Genomic DNA, 17,006 nt, shown 5'->3' on the forward strand with positions numbered 1-17,006 from the left:
CTCTGCGAGCAACACCGAAGCTGTGGGAATGCTGTTGAGAATTGTCTATACTGTCGAACAATACCCATTCTGTCACTCCACTTGCGCCAACACTTCCGGAAAACCTGCGATAGAAACATCGAACTCGGATAAGAGAGCTCGGCTCTGGTAGTCGCCGTACAAATACGAGTGGACGGCGAGACAGAGAAGAAAGAGGCGCTGTCTCATTCAGCTCGCACACGGGCAACTCAACCGCAAGTCCCGAAGAATGGTTGAATTGACATGGAACAGAAATCCCCTTCCTGAGACAAAAAGTACAACAATCAAACCAATGGCGCCTCCGATTGCGCCGCCGACACCTCAGTCACAGGCACCAGAAACCACCTTTGAGCCATGTGCGTCGACAGCCTCATTATTCCTCTATGCTCAAGGATCTGTGATCAATTGCCTCCATCATGATACCCTCGCACTCGAGAGACGGTTCGACCATCACAAGGCGGATGTCTCTTTCATATCTGTGGACAATGTCAGCGAACGAGGCTCAGGAAGATTAGTCGCCAGTTATGATACGGGACAGACGACGATTGTGTGGGACCTGTTTACCGGAGCTGAGCTCGCTCGGTTTGCGGCGTTCGATCACCTACGAGTAGCTGCTTGGATGCGTAATGGCAATGTAGCGTTTGGTAAGGAGGACCTTTGCCCTCACGACCGACGAGTATGCATGCTGATGAGCTGGAAGGAAACGGAAAGGGCGATGTCATTCTCTTCGAGCCTTCCACTTCGGAGCATGTTTCGACGAGGACTATCTTTGACCCCATTACAGCTTTGGCGCCGGCCTCTGACTGCCGAACATATGCCATCGGGTATGTAAAAGATCTTCAATTGGATGAGGAGGGTGTAAAGGACGACGGAGTCTTGGAGATGTACGCGGTTGTCATTGACAGTTCAGCTGACACATATCAGCTATCAGAACGGTTCCATTCTGATCGCCACTCTCCATCCCACGTTTACCATCCTACATACCATGTCAACCTCACGGGGTCCGTCACCCATCGTCTCGTTAGCATGGCATGCGTCGTCATCAAAGCAAAAGTCCGATATGCTCGCTACTCTATCCTTCAATGGTGATCTGAGAGTTTGGAGTATTTCAAAGCCTCCGGGCAAAGAGGCTCCGCGCGTTGTCAGAGTTCTCAAGCGATCTGACTCTTCCTCGGCTGAGCCTAAGTGGATGGCATGGTCAAAGAACGGCCGAATCGTGCAGTTTCTCGATGGGTAAGTGTAATCCATCCTAATCACAAGATTGAATCTCTAACCCGCAACAACTTTCAGGGAAACCTGGGCATGGGATGTCAAAACGAAACACGTCACTTACGAACCGATTCCGACGATAGAAAACCCTCGTGGTTTCGCTAACTATGGCCCGACTGCTACTCTTTTCACACTTGGCCCTAACTACACAGTGCAGCAGTACGATTTAGATAACCCGGGAATGGTTGCTAATGTGCAGCATATTCCTGCTGGAGCCCTTACTGCAACTTCTGAAGACCCGAGGGGAGCGCCTCTAGAACCACGAGGCTTGCAGGATCCACCGGATCTCAGAGAAACAGCGCGCATGTACGACGGCCGGCCACCTTTTGACCAGAGCGGAGTAGACACCGTACGGCAGCAGCGTGCAGAGATGAGCAGTCCAGTATCGTCGCGGAGTCACGCCAACTCTGTGAGCTCGAAAGCATCTTCGGGGAAATACAGGACGGTGCCATTTTCACCACCGAGTAGGTCGGGACAGACGGGTACATCGTTCTCGCTAGCTTCAGCAAGTGGAAGAGAGACTCCGCAGCAGTCTGGGGCCTCGTACACGTACGCCTCCTCGGTCTCCATGTCGTCGGTGAAGAGCTCTCGTGCCGGATCCCGACTGCGAAATGAGGTGCAATTTAGCCCAGCCGACCAGCGTATTGATTTGTTTCCATTCACACGTGCGCGCCTCAACGACGTACCGTATAGGAACCATCGCCCCATAGATGAGACACATCTCACGCCAAACGACCTTCGGCGACAGATGCTGAGTGTCGTGTTTGGATGGGATGGGGATATCCAAGACCTGATTAGAGACGAGCGTGAGTTGAGCACCTTCACAACATTGCTCTATTAACATCTCAATTAACCTTACGAGCAGTCCTTCGTCACCCACCCGGCAGTCACAGTGCCATTCTGTTGGCACAATGGCTCGGCCAATCCGACTCTGACGCAACCGCGGCTATGATCAACTCTGGACAGGCGACATTGACCGATTGGATGCTCTTGGCCATGAGCCAGATGAATGGAGAGTCGCAAGCGAACAAGGTCGGCCAAGCCTTTGCGCAAAAGTTGCTAGAGATCGGCGACATACATACATCGGCTACCGTTTTGCTGGGCCTGGGCGATAAAAACGAAGCTATTGAAGTCTATGTCTCTCAAAACTGCTACATGGAAGCTATTCTCATGACTTGTCTGTTGACTCCCACGGACTGGCAGCGCCAGTCATATCTGGTGCGCCGATGGGGTGAACACGTCGTTTCCCATGCTCAGCAGCAGCTGGCAATTCGATGCTTCATGTGTACCGGCGTAGAGCCTTCCGATCCATGGACGTCTCCCGCTGCTCAGCAAGCTGCTTCTTTTGCGGAAATCCTATCGGGAAGATCGCCGATGACATCTCCTGAACCACAGCCTTTGCAGCAACAATCGTCGAATTTTCTTCGGCCGACTATGAATTCACAGCCAAAGGTGCCGCCTAGCACCAGACCGAACGTGAAGACTCCAGCCCTCAAGCTGATCACGTCATTTGATTCTCAGCCCGGCAAGTTCCGATTCCCGGGTCTGAAATCAGACGATAGAACACCAACAAATGCCCCGGGAATTACACCTATCGCCGAGTCGGCAGTAGGAGGGTCTGCTATTTCCCCCGGAGGACTCGGGTCTTACAGGGCGAACAATATTCAAAGTCTGAACAATGCGATGAACGCACGGTCAGGCACGCCTGCGTTCAACAGGAGACGTTTGCCTTCCATTGGAGAAACGCCCGTTGATGTCCATCCACCCACTTTCTTGTCAAGTGGCTTGAATAACTCCGTGGAATATGCCTCGTCGGTGGAAAGCACCAGCCGGCTGCATGATGGAAGTCAAAGTCAGAATGAGGAGGTCCTGTCGTCTTTGTTGCCGTCTGCACGGTACAATCCAGAAAAAGACACGGTCAAGCCGAGTCCGCAAACTGCCGTTCAGGCGAACTCGGATAAATTTGCAACCATCAAGGGTCTTCCCTCCCCAAGCCCTGGTATATTCGAGGCCCTCAGGGAACGTTCCGACAGTCGAAACGGATCCAGAGACCGAAAGCCAGATGGTCTCCAGCTTCACCTGTTCCAGCCCGGTGCATCAGAGAGCGATTTGCTAGGTCCACCTAGCAGTACAATGAGTAATACTCGGAGCCCGGCCTCGACGCTAAACAGTTACAATTCAGCGAAAAGCCCCAGTGTCAGTGGACGGAGCATTGACCAGTACATCAGCAGTCTAGACGAGGCGAATTACCGCTCTCAAAAATTCAGTCGAGGAAGGCGAAACACGGATGATTCGGTCAGCCAAAGCTCAGCACGAAGGATCACTTCAAGGAATACTTCCCAGGAGACCACTCGAGGACGAAACGAGAGAAGATATATCCAGCCAGCTAAACGTTCACCGTCCTCTCCTGTTCCCATGTCCCCGGAGGAGATAGCTCAATACAGCAAGAGCACAGGTACCAAGCACCCTGCCAGCAAATCACGTAATGGCAGCAGAGTGAGGAAGCCACGCTCTCGACACTCATCGGAGCGTCGTCGGCACCGTTCTGCCAGTCGACACGCTGCTAGCCGAACGGCTGCAGACAAGACTGACCCTGCTAATCGAGGGCGTAGCATCGACAGACAAAGCTCCGGGGAGAGATCACCGTCTGCCCCATTACCAGTATCTCAAGCGGAGGATGCCTTGAGGCTGGTCGCTAGCGACAGAGAAAGGTTGCGGAGTCACCAACGCAGTAGCAGTCGACGTCCTGACAAGGGTGGTTCGAGAAGGGATGCGTCTCCCGAGAGCAGACATTCGCGAGGACCGTCTCGTAATCGTCAAGGCCAGGATACGAACATGAACACCAACACCGAACAGCTGACGAGCGGGTTGATGACAAGTGATATTGCTCAGACCGATGCATACTTACAAGAGAGAACCCGCGAAATGGAAGAAGTGCAGATGCAAGCTCGAAATGCGAGCGCTGCAACCTTGCCACCTACAGCACTATCAGAACAGAGGCGAAAGGAGCTCGCAGCTGCCGAACTGGAGGCCCGGCGGCTTTCACTTGCGCGCAACCCCTCAGCCCCAAACATACCGTTTCCTGGAGAGCTGCAGTACAGCCGAAGCCCCCTAGGCAGCCCGCCGCTGTCCAGAACCTCTGCCAACCAGCGTACACCGGCGAGAAGGAGAGCGTCGACCAGCAAGGCCTCGCCAGACTATCCTAGCAGCTCCGATTCTAACTCGTCGAGGTCAGGAGGACCACTTGGTCTGCCAGCAACTCCGAAAGCCATGCGTCACCCGAAGTATCCCAACGGCTACGAAGAGACTGTCTCTCCAGAAAACGTCATCACACTGAGTGACGCCCGGTACCAAGGCGAAGCAGAGAGAATCGGCCGTTCAATGTCCGTTCCGGTGCCGGAGCATCAACCCGGTCCCATGCCCGTCGACCTGCCAACCCATCCGAGGTTCAACCCCCGCCTCCCTCGAAGCAGGTCGACCAGTAGGAGCCGGAACATCGGTCACCGGCGAGAAAGTTCTCGAGAGCTGGGAGGTTCCGGTGGGTATCCGTATGGCTCTTCTCCAGTCACCGTCAGTATCGAGGAGACTATGGAAAATTCCATGGGCCTGAAGGAATTCGAGAATCCTCCGATCTTGCCAGAGCTGCAGCATCTGAACACTCCGCCGCCTCCTCCGCCTCCTGCTCCTCTTGGACCTGTCTCTCCACGCGCATCCTCCGGAACGATAGACATTGCCATAGACAACGAGAACCTGGGCAGATTGCTCCCTCGGGCTATGACAGCGGCGCCGGCAATCAATACGGAAACGCGGCCTACCATCGAGCGTCGGCGCACCTCGTTTGACCATCGGCGGGGCAAGAGCGTCAATGAGAGCTTCACGAACAAGATCCGAAATCTAACGCGCATGCGCAGCAACAGCCGCGGACTAGACAGTTGGACATCTTCCCGCGATTCGGGAATCCCATACGAAAGTGTACAAATGTCGGACGGCCGGATATAGCCCAGTCATTTCTTTGACTTAGCATATCTTGCCTGCTTGACTTCTATACCATGATTTGCTTTATATCTCGTTGGACCTATAATTCTTATGACTGATGACCTTTTTAACCATGCCTCGTTAATTAAACACCACTCCAATTTTCCAATCTGCGATGACTGAGCCTGTTTCCGTATCTCTAGTGATGATTCAATTGTTATACCCTCGCCTCTGTTTCACCTGATAGTTTCCACGATCACGCGGGTCACCTTGCGAGATTCGAGATTCTCTACCTGGTTCATGATGTGCTCTAAAGGATTTTCTGATTTTCTGAGACTGTACTCGCCCGCAAGGGCAAAGGAAAAGTTAGCATCCTACTGTCTTATTCAAGCGAATCTGTTGCATATCCTTCGTGAAATGTAGACCGATCTGTATCTATTCATGTGTAAGCCCAGCAATCTCGGACGGTTGAAGTCCGGCGCGAAAGTAGCCGTAGCATAGCAGGAAAAGAGTAGTAAAATGTAACTCTGCTAATGTGGAGTGATATGGTACATGTTAAGCTCATAATGCGTTGCGGGAGATTCAGTTCCGTCTTCCCCATCCCTTCTTCTCACCCCCCTCAGAGTCACCGGCCATGTTTCTCTCAGCCTCTAGCAAGCGGTCAAATTCAGCCTGAGCCTGTTCGCGCTGTCGCCTCTCACTGTCTGGCGTTGACGAACTCCCACTCCATGCTGAGCCTGGACCACTATCCTGTTCGCGCTGTTGCCTCTCACTGACGGACCGAGTCCACGCCGGACCTAGCCCGCTATCCTGTCCGCCCTGGGAGCCGGAGCTGGAGCTGGCCTGCTGTCTGATCCGGTCCCAGGCGCTTCCCTGCGAGCCACCTCCAGATCGATACTCCGTCGCAACGGGGCTTGCATCGTCGCTTTCGAAGAAGTCCGTGGCCTTGTTCTGATCAACAGTGGTAGCACCACGCATCGACTCCGTCGAAGACGAATCACCGTACAAGCGCCCCAGATTCCGATCTGGCAGATCAGCAGGCCTATCCAACGACGCTGACTGAGCTGACTCCCGCGCAGAGGAAGACGAGTAAGAATCCAAAGACCCATACGCTCCCGCACCCTGGCTATACTCTTGGCTCTCAGTGTATCCCCCTCCCGCACTGGCACCCTGACCCATCCCCGCCTCCACAGGCGGTAAGCCCTGCGCGCGCCGCTCCGCCGCCTCCTTGGCCGCTTTAGTCCTCTCCGCAACCCTCTGGACCCTCCGCCTGCGCACCTCCTCGGGATCCTTGTCTTTCATCTCCGCAAAAAACTGCTTCAGCCTTGGATCGCCCATCGTCTCCTTCAGATCGTGAAACATCCCCCACACACTCGTCATCACCGAACCCGCCGCCACCCAGAAGAACCACCGAAACGATCCCCAAATCATCAACTGTCTGAAATTCGCCGGCTCGATCGTCGAGTACAGCCTCACAGCCGCCAGCACCTGCGCCGGCGTCGGCTTCTGCCCCGGTTTCAAGCCAGGGGCAAGGTGCGCGACGACACCTGAGTTGCGTACACGCCAGTACACGTATGCCGTGCCGATGGCGCCGGAGTAGGGCGCGCCGAGGCGCTGGTGGTAGATGTATTTGCTGCCGTGGTAGACGAAGGCGTCGAGCTCGTCTTGCGTCGGGAGCCGGTTGATCATGACTTTGCAGGATTCGATGCGGTCGCGGATGTGTGCGCTGTTCTTGTGCAGCCAGTTGCGTTGGCCGACGAAGCCGAAGTACAGCGTGAATAAGTCGGGGCGGGAAAGGTATTCGGTCTTGAGCACGAGGGGATACCCGGGTATCGGGATGTGGCCGCTGTTGTATGACTTGGAGCCATTTTGAGATGGCGAGCCGGAGTTCTCGGACTCTGACTGTGGTGATGTGTCGTTGAGTACCATCTTGGATGGTAGAGGGATGGTGGTTGGGCTCCAATTGGTGCTTCAGAAGCTTGGGGATAGCTGTGACGGAGTGTGGAGAAAGTGGTGTCCGTGAGCTTTAGTGGTGTTTTGCAGATTAGTCATCGAGCATTCCTCCGGTATAAAGTTACTCTTATTTCTACAAACAACTGCTACTTGAAAGCATCAACACTGTCATCAACACGTATCATCACTGTGACCTTCTACCAACTAAATCTCTACGAAAGATAGATTGCGAATACGGTAGTAGGTATCTGCTCAGTTAGTCTATCAACATCACCAAGCCACGGAAAAATGACTAACCAGTTGTTGGACCAGGAGAGCCCGAGGATCCCTCCATTTGTAGATTGATGATTCTGGCGGGAGTCAGTGGTGACTGCTGGGCAGCATCTCATGCATCGTTACAAACTTACAAGTGCAGTGGCTTGCCAATATAATCCCTCCCATACTGGGTCGTGATGAGCTTGCCGTCAAGGTAGAACTTGACGGAGATGTTCTTCCCATCGACATCACGAATTTCCGTCTTGATCTTGTGAAAGTTGCCGGGGGAGGGGTAGTTAACATCCAAAGCTTTGACTTCAGACGACGTCTGTAAAAGCGACTGGTCAGCGCGCGTCCGCCACAAAAGCTTCAAGTGCATCTCTCACATTGAAGGTATTGAAACTGATATCCCCGGTTCCTGCTGCTGTCAGCCATACAGAGTCCGAGCAGTTTGTGTCTGGGGGTATAGCAAACCCTTCCATTCGGCAAGATCGATCTCAGGTGGCCACGTATTCGCTCCGTTGAGCCAGAACGCAGGCCAGGTGCCTCTAGCAGTTGGAGCCTGGAACTCAGCCTGGATGTCGAAGCCTGATCCGGCTTTGACGGCGAATGTCCTTGCTGAATGCACCGCACCGGATAGATAGTTTATCTTTCTACCTGACTTGGTAGGCGGCTGGCCGCTAACTGGTTTGGCAACCACAGTCAGGGTGCCTGAGCTGACGGAAATATACTCGTGGTCGGTTGAGCTGCCGACCATACGAGCGGAGCCATTATGATCTGAGCCCCAGGGGTACAGGTAGGCAAAGTATTCTTCCAGAGAAGAGTATGAATTGAAGCACGTAGAGGGGATCAATGTAGTTGCGGCAGAGGCTAGAGGGAGAAGACTCAGAAGGGTTAAGAACTTCATTTTGGCACATTTGAACTATCTTCAGATGAGGAGCGATCATAGTGCTATAATTGTGATTAAGCAGTAGTTCTTTTTATACTGGGCATGGAGTAATTCAGGCATCTCGGAAAAACTTGAAGCAACAACTGAAACAGAATTATCCTTCTGAATGACGATCACCTTCGCCAATACCTTCAATGAGATCATTGTCTCGAGAATCAATTTATTTGAAGAGAGTTTCCCCTCCTCATTCCCCCGGAGTTTTACTGCAACAGAGAGATCGGCCCGAAGGTTACAGCGCTACTACTGCGCACCAACTTTATCACGGAAAGAAAACAATATTAATGATTCATTATCATCAGCTGATATACGGAGTACTCCTTCGACCTCTTGGTTACCATTTCTCCACATATGGGCGAAGATCTAGCTCGAACCCGAATGTCGTGCGCGGCTGGGTGTGCAAATGCCAATACGACTCTGCAATCTATAGTACCAGTCAGTCATTGTCATCAATTCCAAACGAGGAAAAAGCATCTTACAGCGTCTGGGTCAAGTTTAGCGTCTTCATGCTCGAATGTCCACGCCTTCGTTCTGGGGATATCTATGACCCCATCGATAATGACGTGAGAGACGTGGACGCCCTTCGGTCCGAACTCTCGCGCCAGTGATTGCGCCAACGCTCGTAGAGCAAATTTGCCTGTTGCAAAGGCCGCGAAATTCGCAGACCCTTTCACGCTGGCTGTAGCCCCCGTGAAGATTAGAGTTGGTGGATGCTGCAGGCCTTGCGCCTGAAGCAGGAGAGGCAAAGCGCCTTTGGCGAAGTTGAAAGCTCCCTTTCTGTTTTGATTCAGTCTTTGGATGATTTCATCTGTCTTGTGATAAGAAACTCACCCTTGGTTCTCGAACCCCTGGGAGAATTCTTCCTCCGTGAGCTCGAGGAAAGGTTTGCGCGCAAATCCACCGCTAGGGTTGAACACGGCCGCTGCGAGAGGAACACCAGCGTACTGCTGGGAGATCTTCTCGAACGCAGACTTTACGCTTGCCGAGTCTGTCACGTCCGTACTGATTCCTAGGGCCTGTCCACCGCTAGAGTTGATTTCTTGAACAAGAGGTTCGAAGTTCGCGGGGTTGCGGCTAAGCACTATCACCGAGTATGCTTTGGCAAAGCGTCTGGCGATGGAAGCGCCCTGGCTATGTCTTAGCAGATGTGTCTTCTAGTCAAAGGTTGAACTTACCGTGCCAGGGCCGACTCCTGCGATAATAGCCAATCCTTTGGTAGCCATGTTGTCGAACGTCTTATATGCTGTCAATTGTTTAATCGTCACTTCTTTCGTCAAGTCAGAAATGACACGGATTCTCCCTTCATTATATCTCTTATGATTGGGATGTCGTGATTTACTTCGGGCATTGTTGATGCCGTGCTTAGAAATACGTGATGCATATTGATCAGTAATCGCGATGATATCATCCTTGCTACTTGTTTGCAATGCGACTTCGGATAATGTGTCCATGATGACTCCTCTCCATCGTCTAATATATTGGTAAAAGGATCTCAATTTCAATGCTAAAATGCTTTAAGCATATTCCAAAGGAAGTGGTTTTAGATTAGAGGTAGTTCGTAGTGATTCATTGTTCAAGTTGTTCAAGCATGGAAGCTTTGTGCCTGAGGCATCCAGGCAATAACTGTTATCGATAAGCTCACCTCAATCCCCCAGAAACTTTTTCCTCCCCATGCGCCGTCTGCGCAGCCTGTCGTCAACGTCTATTCCTATTAAAACAGTATCTCTAATAATATCATTTATTCTTACTGTCAAGTATTTTTAATATATACATCGACATGTCCAATGCCAACGGCGACACCCCACTATCCGATCTATGCACAATCTGGTAAGTAAACAACATCCCATCGCATCCATCGCATCAAACAACCACTAAATCTGCACCCTCACAGCCACATCAACCCCCCAAATACCGCTGCCCCCGCTGCTCAACCCGAACCTGCTCCCTCCCCTGCTCCCGCCGCCACAAGCTCTGGTCCCAGTGTTCCGGCGTCCGCGACCCAGCCGCCTACCTGAAGCGCAGCGAGCTCGCCACGGAATCCGCCTTCGACCGGGACTTCAACTTCATCACGAAGATCGAGCGGAGTCTTGAGCGCGCGGAGCGAGAGGCGGAGGGTAGAGGGATTCCGTTGAGTGGGACTACGGCTGCTGATCCGGCGGTGCTGGGTCTGGAGCATAAGCTTGGGCAAGATGGGTTGGACGCCGAGGCAGGGAGGAAGAGGAAGCGGCCTGAGCAGGGCGGTTTTGTGAAAGGTGAAGCTGGGTTTCTGCGCGGGGCGCAGACTGCCGGGGTGAGAGTTATCAGGGCGCCGAGGGGGATGAGTAGGAATAAGGCGAATGCGTCAAAGTGGAATCCTAAGTATGTCCCTTTCCTGGGGGGAGAGTGGTATCTGTGTGCTGACGGTCTGCAGACATAAATGTTTGAGTTGGACGGTTGAATGGATTACTGCAGATGGCAAGAAGGTGACGAGGAACTGCGTGGAATCGTGCACTCTAGCGGAAGCCTACGACCGCATCTACCCACAGCCTAAGGAGAGAGCAGGCGAAATTGTTCAAAACGCAAAGAAAGACGAGCAAACACTTGAAAGTACGGGAGATCGAGAGAAGGAGTCAGAGCCCGCGTCCAGCGAAAAGCAAACACAATCAGAAACCGTTGAACCTCCGTCGACAGCGCCAACTGGTCAACCAGCCACAGAGTCAACACTAGGCCAACCGTCCGGCTCATCCGAAAGCAAGCACGAAATAATCCCCCATCGTGGCGTCAGCTTCTATCTTCATCGTCCACGAACTGCTACCAAACAGCCAGTCCTCATCCCTTTATCCCCCAGCATGACTTTTACCTCTGCTCTCCGAGACCGTGCGGTTCTGGAATTTCCCACAATCTACGCTCTTCCCCAGCCTCCAGAGGCAGTACGCGCTGAAAAAGAGAACCCAAGTTTCATTCTGGAGGAAGATTATCTACGGACCCAAGGGCCAGAAACGGATCTGAGCGAAGCCATGTTGCAAGAAATTTCTGAAGATCAAAGCCACACTGGCGATTTGGATATCGGGAATATTGACGAAAAGAAAGTACTTGAAGTGTTGAAGCAGGATCTATGGGAACCGGTCGCAGCTGATGCGACAACACAATAATTAGACTCACACTTGCTTGGCTGGAAGAGCTTGGAGTTGGCTGGACACATCGTGTATATACGTCCCTGATATAATGTATACTGTCAGCTACATTCTCGCGAACTAGTCACAAGTGCCAGGGACACTCTCCCTTCCACTCATGGTATACGAGGGCGGACTAGTTGCTCTGGTGCAATGGTATAATGGTAGAGTCATGGCCGACGGAGGAATTACTCCACTCACGGCGCCGACAGAGATCGTTACCTCGAATAGGGTGAGGACAGGATGTAAATACGTAAATGTGTCTCGATCCGCTCGGTATCGAGACTAGAGCATCATAGTTAATCAAAGCTTGCCAATATCAATTAACGCAAAATATGAAGTGCGCCCAATAACCTCGAGGTATCTAAGTGGTATGTACTCCGGTCCAAGAATAAATAAACGTCAAATATAACAAACAAATGGGTATCCTTGCAAAATGTAACCATTCCAGGACGCCTTGCCAATGCTTGGTGGTTCTATCCAGCTGCTGCTGGACTAACTTGATTTAGTCCTGCTAAGTCCTGCTCGACTTGCCGTCGATAATAAGACGACAGAAATATGGTATGTAATATAAATCGTGGTGACTGTTCACGTTGAGCTCCTGTGACCTCCGTTCAGCTGTAGAGGTGGTCAGTCAGGATTGAAAGGGATTGTTTCTCTTCGATGGACGGACGATGCCATAAGAGTCAAGCTTTGACGCGAAATTGCCGCGTTCAGCATAATCCCAGTTGAGGAATGCTGTATGGTCACCCATACAAGCTAGACTTGCAGACGACCGGGCCTATAATGATTGATCATGGATCAAGTCACGTGGTCTACCGGGGGCGGTAAATCCGACCAGGGCAGCGCCATCAAGTCAATGGAGTTGTAGCATCGGAAGCTGTGTCTGGGAGATCATGTTCTTCATTCCGTGCAGATGATGGGGACACAAGCTCGGTCGCAACGGTGTTCGCCACTGTGCGAACTTCATCGTCCTGAGCCGATTCTGGCGCCTTGTTTTGAAACGACCCTTCCTTGGATTCTGTAGGAGACATATTTAATCGTTCGGATCGGCTTGGTTTGAGTTTGAGACGACCTTGCTCTAGTGCACGAAGGAGGGTACCGACTTCCTCAGACACGATACCTCGAAGCTTGCTCATGGCGTCGTCAGACACGTCTGAATGGACATTCCAGCCAAGTTTGTCAGATTCTTCCGAGACCAGCGATTTCGACTCCAGTGAGGGCCCAGTGATGAGCCTGTGTAGAGTGGTGGGGGAGACGTTGTTGGGTCGGCGTGGCATCTTGACCGGTTTCTGCTTGGAACTAGAGGAGACGGAAGCCAGATCCTCCTGTTGGCGCTCCCGCTTCGGGGGACGGGGATATGAGTGTTCGGCCCTTCACCAACTTCATTCCGAATCTTGTAGTAGACCAGACCCAAAGTTGCGGCGAGAGCTTGGTGTGCGGATTCCGGATACTGACGAACAGCCTCGGCACGCGTCAGATTTGATGGGTATTCACTGGATTCACTAGAATCGCTGTCACTGCCATATAAGTCTGATTGGTGCATGCGGCCCCAGTACTCAAAACCTCCCAGTTGATAGAATTCAGCGAGCTGCACAAGTCGGTTAACTGCGGATTATGTTAGGTACCATAAGACTCATCTTGAGTACAAATTCACTCACTCCTACTGCGCTTCTTCAAGCACCAGAATCTCCAGACTGTACGAGGGAAGTATTCGGGCCACTGAAGAGATCCATCTTCTTCGATAACTGGAACAGGTGTGATAGGGGCATGTGTGGTGTGAGCAAGGGAGTTGAATCGAACCCGTTCCGAGTGCTTCATGCGAGCCTCAATTAGGGTGAACCGATTGAACACTGCGTTCAGGTGACGCGACGTCTCGTGTTGAAGAGTAATCAGATCGGTACGTAGTTGACTGATAGCACCATGCAGTTTGCTGATTTCAATGCGGCATCCACAAACATCAGTCTGAAGCTGTTCCAAGTCGGCCTGGACCTGATCGATATTCTTCTGGAGACGGTTAACATCACTGCGCAAAAAGACCGTCTCGTTGCCGGCCTGGCCGATGCTAGATTTGAGTTGAAAAACGCCTGACTTGAGCTGGTCGACATCCGTCCGCAACGCAACCACGTTCAGATCAATTCGATTCGATATCGAGCGATTGGCTTCGAATTCTCGACGGATATGCTCGTCTTCACGGTTCCGTCGATCAACATAACCATCCTTGGTGAGAACTGTCGAGCGTAGCTCGAGTACTCGTGAATCTAGGAGGTTTAGACGGTCGTGGATTTGGGACAAAGAGGGCTCTGATAAAATAGGAGGCGTCACATCATGTCTGACTGAAAGTAGAGGACTGGATATTGGTATTGACATGCTCGATGTACGGGAAAGACTTCGTTCAAGTGTGGCAGTCATGTTGATAGTGAGGATGTGAGGATGATGACGGTCGGTAGAAGGGTTATAACGGATGACTGGGTAGAAATATGGCGTAAGTTCGAATTCTGCGTCAATATTGTACCATCTGCAGGTGCAGATCGATTTATATGCGAAGGATATCCATTTTGACGATATTTCGATGATGGTAATGATGGTTAAGTCGTAGGTGATGATGGATGACGATGTGATGGATGGACGGAAGGGCTGAGTGAGGAAGTTGGACGACTCCCTTTCTCGTTCCGGCTGACGCCCCCTCCTTTTTCATTTTCTTCGGTCGCTTGTTGCGTGGCACCAGCACATACGGCAACTCCTCGCCAACACCGGATCGCCGGACAGCGACCATCAAGACTCGCCATCTGTACCAGTTGGATTTCGACTGCTGGCAATTGATATTTTCTCCAAGATAATTCTATTCTATACATTTATCTAGCTTGACAGTGAAGAATCGTTTATGAAGTTTCACAACCCTCATCTATCCAATATTCGACCTAGGAGGAGCGACGAAATTGAAAAAGTTGGTAATTACTGGATTTGTGACAATACCGTTTTAGGACAGCCTGACGCCCTGGCCCCTCCCTTGCGTCCAGCTGACTGCTTGAAACCAATAATAACTGATGTGCGGCTGCCGCCTCAGAGGTGGATGACCGCCAATTGGACAACATAAATATCTGCTCGGTGTCTCGCTGCCTCATTTGAGGAACAGTTTTGGTATTTCTAATACAAGCATTACACCTTAATCCAAGTACAAGGGTACATGGAACAGGAACACCAGCAATGCCCACATTCAGGTCGACTCAACAATGGCTGAGTATATGGTGCAATCGAGATTGATAACTCATACTTTCTCATAGCACATCGCTCATGACTCAAATTAGCATCATAATGGATGAGTCAACCCATGTATATGTGTACGATCCTGAACTGTTCACCGGTTGACCAGTTGGCGATACAGACCAGTTGACAGCCTGCGCTGCTGCTAGGTTTACTGTTTACGCTGGAGATGCTCAACTTCAAGCGTCATGGTTAACATGAGTGCTAACTATGACATACTCGTGACACATGCAATGAAGAAACGTATACCCTCATGGATTCACCGACCTCGATTGGCCTGTAATTATGTGTGCAAACGTTCCCGGGTCCGAAGATGATTCCTGGGGGCACATTTTCCCATACAAAGTGGGCCAGTTCACCCAAGTGCTCAATGAAAGCAACACGAAAGCACAACCATGAAGGGAACTCGCTAGACGATAGAATTCAATACTTGCTATGGCTTTCGTCAATTTCGAGATTGGGGGAGTAGATTTGTCCGAAACAACAAGAGACGCGCCTGCCTCTCTTGATATATACTGCAAGATGCTTCCTCGCGGTTGCTCAAGTATCGGGTTGCGAGACCTACACCTCTTCGTTACTGTCGACCTAAGAGAGCTGTTATGACTTTGGTTATCTATTATCCTCACGTTGACCTACACTTCGAACGTGTTTGAAAATGAAGTTGTTCCTTTTCTCTCTTCTACCCTCGCTCTTGGCCACAACAGCCCTCTCTTATCCTGCTCCAAGTAACAGCAGTACCACATCTCCTAGACTCCCCCTTGAGTTCTATAAGCGCCAGTGTGACTGCTATGTTGTGTCCGGATCGGAAACCGTATACTTTGAGAACTACGCCTTCTGGGACTTCCGAAAGATCCCTTTGCCTCGTTACGGTAGCAATGGCAGCAAAGGCCGCGCCAACAGGAGAAGCTATATCCTGTCCAGAGCCGATAGAACTCACAACGATGAAGGCGATAACGAGGAAGAGAACGTCGGCCTTGGAGAAAACGAAGACGATGAAGAGAGCCGTAATGATGAAGAAAACACTGACGATGAAGAGAACGCTGACGAAGACGAGAACGATCACGATGGTATGAAAGCAGTCGGCGAAGGACTTGACTTGAGTACTCTCGTCTTCTCACAGACTGCGTTCGCAAGGGACTGGAAACCCCAAAAGTGGCACCGAAAAAGCAACAAATATGGACCTCTCCCTATCATTAACTCACCAGAAAACATATTCTTCGCGAGCAACACGCTATTTACAAATGATTCGGAGTCAACTCACCTCGTACTGCGCACGACACGGTTCCCTAACCACACGGCGACAGCCGAACTCGAATATCGCCTTCGCAACATCTTCCACTGCTCCCTACGAGTCCGGATGCGTGTCATGACAGTCGGCTCTGTGAACAGAGAGCCAATGCTGTATGGCCGCCCAGTGCCTAAAGGAAACCCTACGAATCAATCAGTGGTACCCGGAGGTGCATGTGCGGGTATCTTCACCTATCGTTCATCGACCTGCGAGTCCGACATCGAGATCCTGACTTCAGATCCAGCCAATATCGTTCGCTACGCTAATCAGCCTGACTACGACCCCATAACGGATGCCATGATTCCGGGGGCGGCCTCAATCGGTACACTTTCCCAGCCATGGACGAACCCTACCACGCACCGGGTCGACTGGCTGCACAATCTCACCAAATGGTACGCCGACGGCGAGATCAAAGCCTCCAACTCCTACCATGTTCCCGATCAACCGAGCATGATGGCAATCAATTTGTGGAGTAACGGGGGTGAGTGGACAGGCGAAATGCCCGTGGGACAAAGCGCGTACATAGGAATCGAGTGGATCGAGGTGGCCTACAACACGTCAACAAAGGTTAACGGCGCACCGAGCGATACTGTACCCTTTCTGAGCCACAAACATAGACCTTTTGCGCGATCCCCAGCCGCAGGACCAGAATCAGACCATGAGGGACCGGCAGAGAAAGTTGAGTTCATCCAAAGGAAGGACGCGGCGAGGCAATGCTTGAGGCCATGCTTCTTAGATGATGTTCGCGGTCCGTGATGACTCTGTCAATTACAATAGTCTTAATTCTTATGTAACATTCCTAATGTTTCCTCAGCCTTAAGACTAGCGGCGCTCTATATAAATCTACGCCACGTAGTGACTGCATCTCTAAACACCCAAATATTCT

The 17,006-nt window shown here is 51.5% G+C and overlaps 6 protein-coding genes across 7 annotated transcripts; 3 read left to right on the forward strand and 3 right to left on the reverse strand.

The window, feature by feature from the left end:
• Positions 1 to 310: 310 nt before the first annotated feature.
• On the forward strand, positions 311 to 5,286 carry P174DRAFT_418635 (WD40 repeat domain-containing protein; the record flags this gene model as incomplete). The annotated part of the gene is made up of 5 exons (XM_024824710.1): positions 311 to 662; positions 719 to 902; positions 943 to 1,251; positions 1,309 to 2,093; positions 2,153 to 5,286. 5 exons carry the CDS (start codon positions 311 to 313, stop codon positions 5,284 to 5,286), a joined length of 4,764 nt encoding a protein of 1,587 aa, XP_024686289.1.
• Positions 5,287 to 5,763: 477 nt separating this feature from the next.
• On the reverse strand, positions 5,764 to 8,377 carry P174DRAFT_510654 (glycoside hydrolase family 16 protein; the record flags this gene model as incomplete). Of its 2 annotated transcripts, XM_024831698.1 has the most annotated exons (8): positions 5,764 to 7,164; positions 7,189 to 7,231; positions 7,259 to 7,323; positions 7,432 to 7,463; positions 7,513 to 7,565; positions 7,623 to 7,798; positions 7,857 to 7,888; positions 7,945 to 8,377. In XM_024831698.1, the coding sequence occupies 8 exons, from the start codon at positions 8,375 to 8,377 to the stop codon at positions 5,845 to 5,847; spliced, it is 2,154 nt and encodes a 717-aa protein (XP_024686290.1). The 2 variants fall into 2 exon arrangements, with proteins under 2 accessions (XP_024686290.1, XP_024686291.1); XM_024831699.1 differs by lacking the exons at positions 5,764 to 7,164; positions 7,189 to 7,231; positions 7,259 to 7,323 and having other exon boundaries at positions 7,420 to 7,463.
• A 30-nt stretch (positions 8,378 to 8,407) lies between these two features.
• Positions 8,408 to 9,727, reverse strand: P174DRAFT_510655 (oxidoreductase, short chain dehydrogenase/reductase family). The gene is made up of 4 exons (XM_024831700.1): positions 9,592 to 9,727; positions 9,248 to 9,543; positions 8,896 to 9,193; positions 8,408 to 8,840 (listed from the first exon to the last, which is right to left on the reverse strand). The coding sequence occupies exons 1-4, from the start codon at positions 9,637 to 9,639 to the stop codon at positions 8,751 to 8,753; spliced, it is 732 nt and encodes a 243-aa protein (XP_024686292.1). The 5' UTR covers positions 9,640 to 9,727; the 3' UTR covers positions 8,408 to 8,750.
• A 371-nt stretch (positions 9,728 to 10,098) lies between these two features.
• Positions 10,099 to 11,638, forward strand: P174DRAFT_403005 (zinc finger HIT domain-containing protein). Its single transcript, XM_024823969.1, has 3 exons — positions 10,099 to 10,243; positions 10,308 to 10,774; positions 10,827 to 11,638. Exons 1-3 carry the CDS (start codon positions 10,232 to 10,234, stop codon positions 11,545 to 11,547), a joined length of 1,200 nt encoding a protein of 399 aa, XP_024686293.1. The 5' UTR covers positions 10,099 to 10,231; the 3' UTR covers positions 11,548 to 11,638.
• Positions 11,639 to 12,419: 781 nt separating this feature from the next.
• Positions 12,420 to 13,980, reverse strand: P174DRAFT_458312 (uncharacterized protein; the record flags this gene model as incomplete). Its single annotated transcript, XM_024829642.1, has 3 exons — positions 12,420 to 12,911; positions 12,953 to 13,176; positions 13,230 to 13,980. 3 exons carry the CDS (start codon positions 13,978 to 13,980, stop codon positions 12,420 to 12,422), a joined length of 1,467 nt encoding a protein of 488 aa, XP_024686294.1.
• Positions 13,981 to 15,487: 1,507 nt separating this feature from the next.
• On the forward strand, positions 15,488 to 16,876 carry P174DRAFT_364743 (glycoside hydrolase family 16 protein; the record flags this gene model as incomplete). Its single annotated transcript, XM_024822014.1, has 1 exon — positions 15,488 to 16,876. One exon carries the CDS (start codon positions 15,488 to 15,490, stop codon positions 16,874 to 16,876), a length of 1,389 nt encoding a protein of 462 aa, XP_024686295.1.
• Positions 16,877 to 17,006: the final 130 nt, after the last annotated feature.

Source organism: Aspergillus novofumigatus, assembly GCF_002847465.1.
Source record: "Aspergillus novofumigatus IBT 16806 chromosome Unknown P174scaffold_2, whole genome shotgun sequence".
Taxonomy (NCBI): domain Eukaryota; kingdom Fungi; phylum Ascomycota; class Eurotiomycetes; order Eurotiales; family Aspergillaceae; genus Aspergillus; species Aspergillus novofumigatus.

Coding starts and splice junctions, on each gene's coding strand:
- P174DRAFT_510655 (XM_024831700.1), bottom strand. CDS start 9,639: ATGGCTACCAAAGGATTGGCTATTATCGCAGGAGTCGGCCCTGGCACG. Junction 9,194..9,247: donor CAGGGGTTCGAGAACCAAGG/GTGAGTTTCTTA, acceptor GAATCAAAACAG/AAAGGGAGCTTTCAACTTCG. Junction 8,841..8,895: donor CTAAACTTGACCCAGACGCT/GTAAGATGCTTT, acceptor CTGGTACTATAG/ATTGCAGAGTCGTATTGGCA.
- P174DRAFT_403005 (XM_024823969.1), top strand. Junction 10,775..10,826: donor GCGTCAAAGTGGAATCCTAA/GTATGTCCCTTT, acceptor GACGGTCTGCAG/ACATAAATGTTTGAGTTGGA.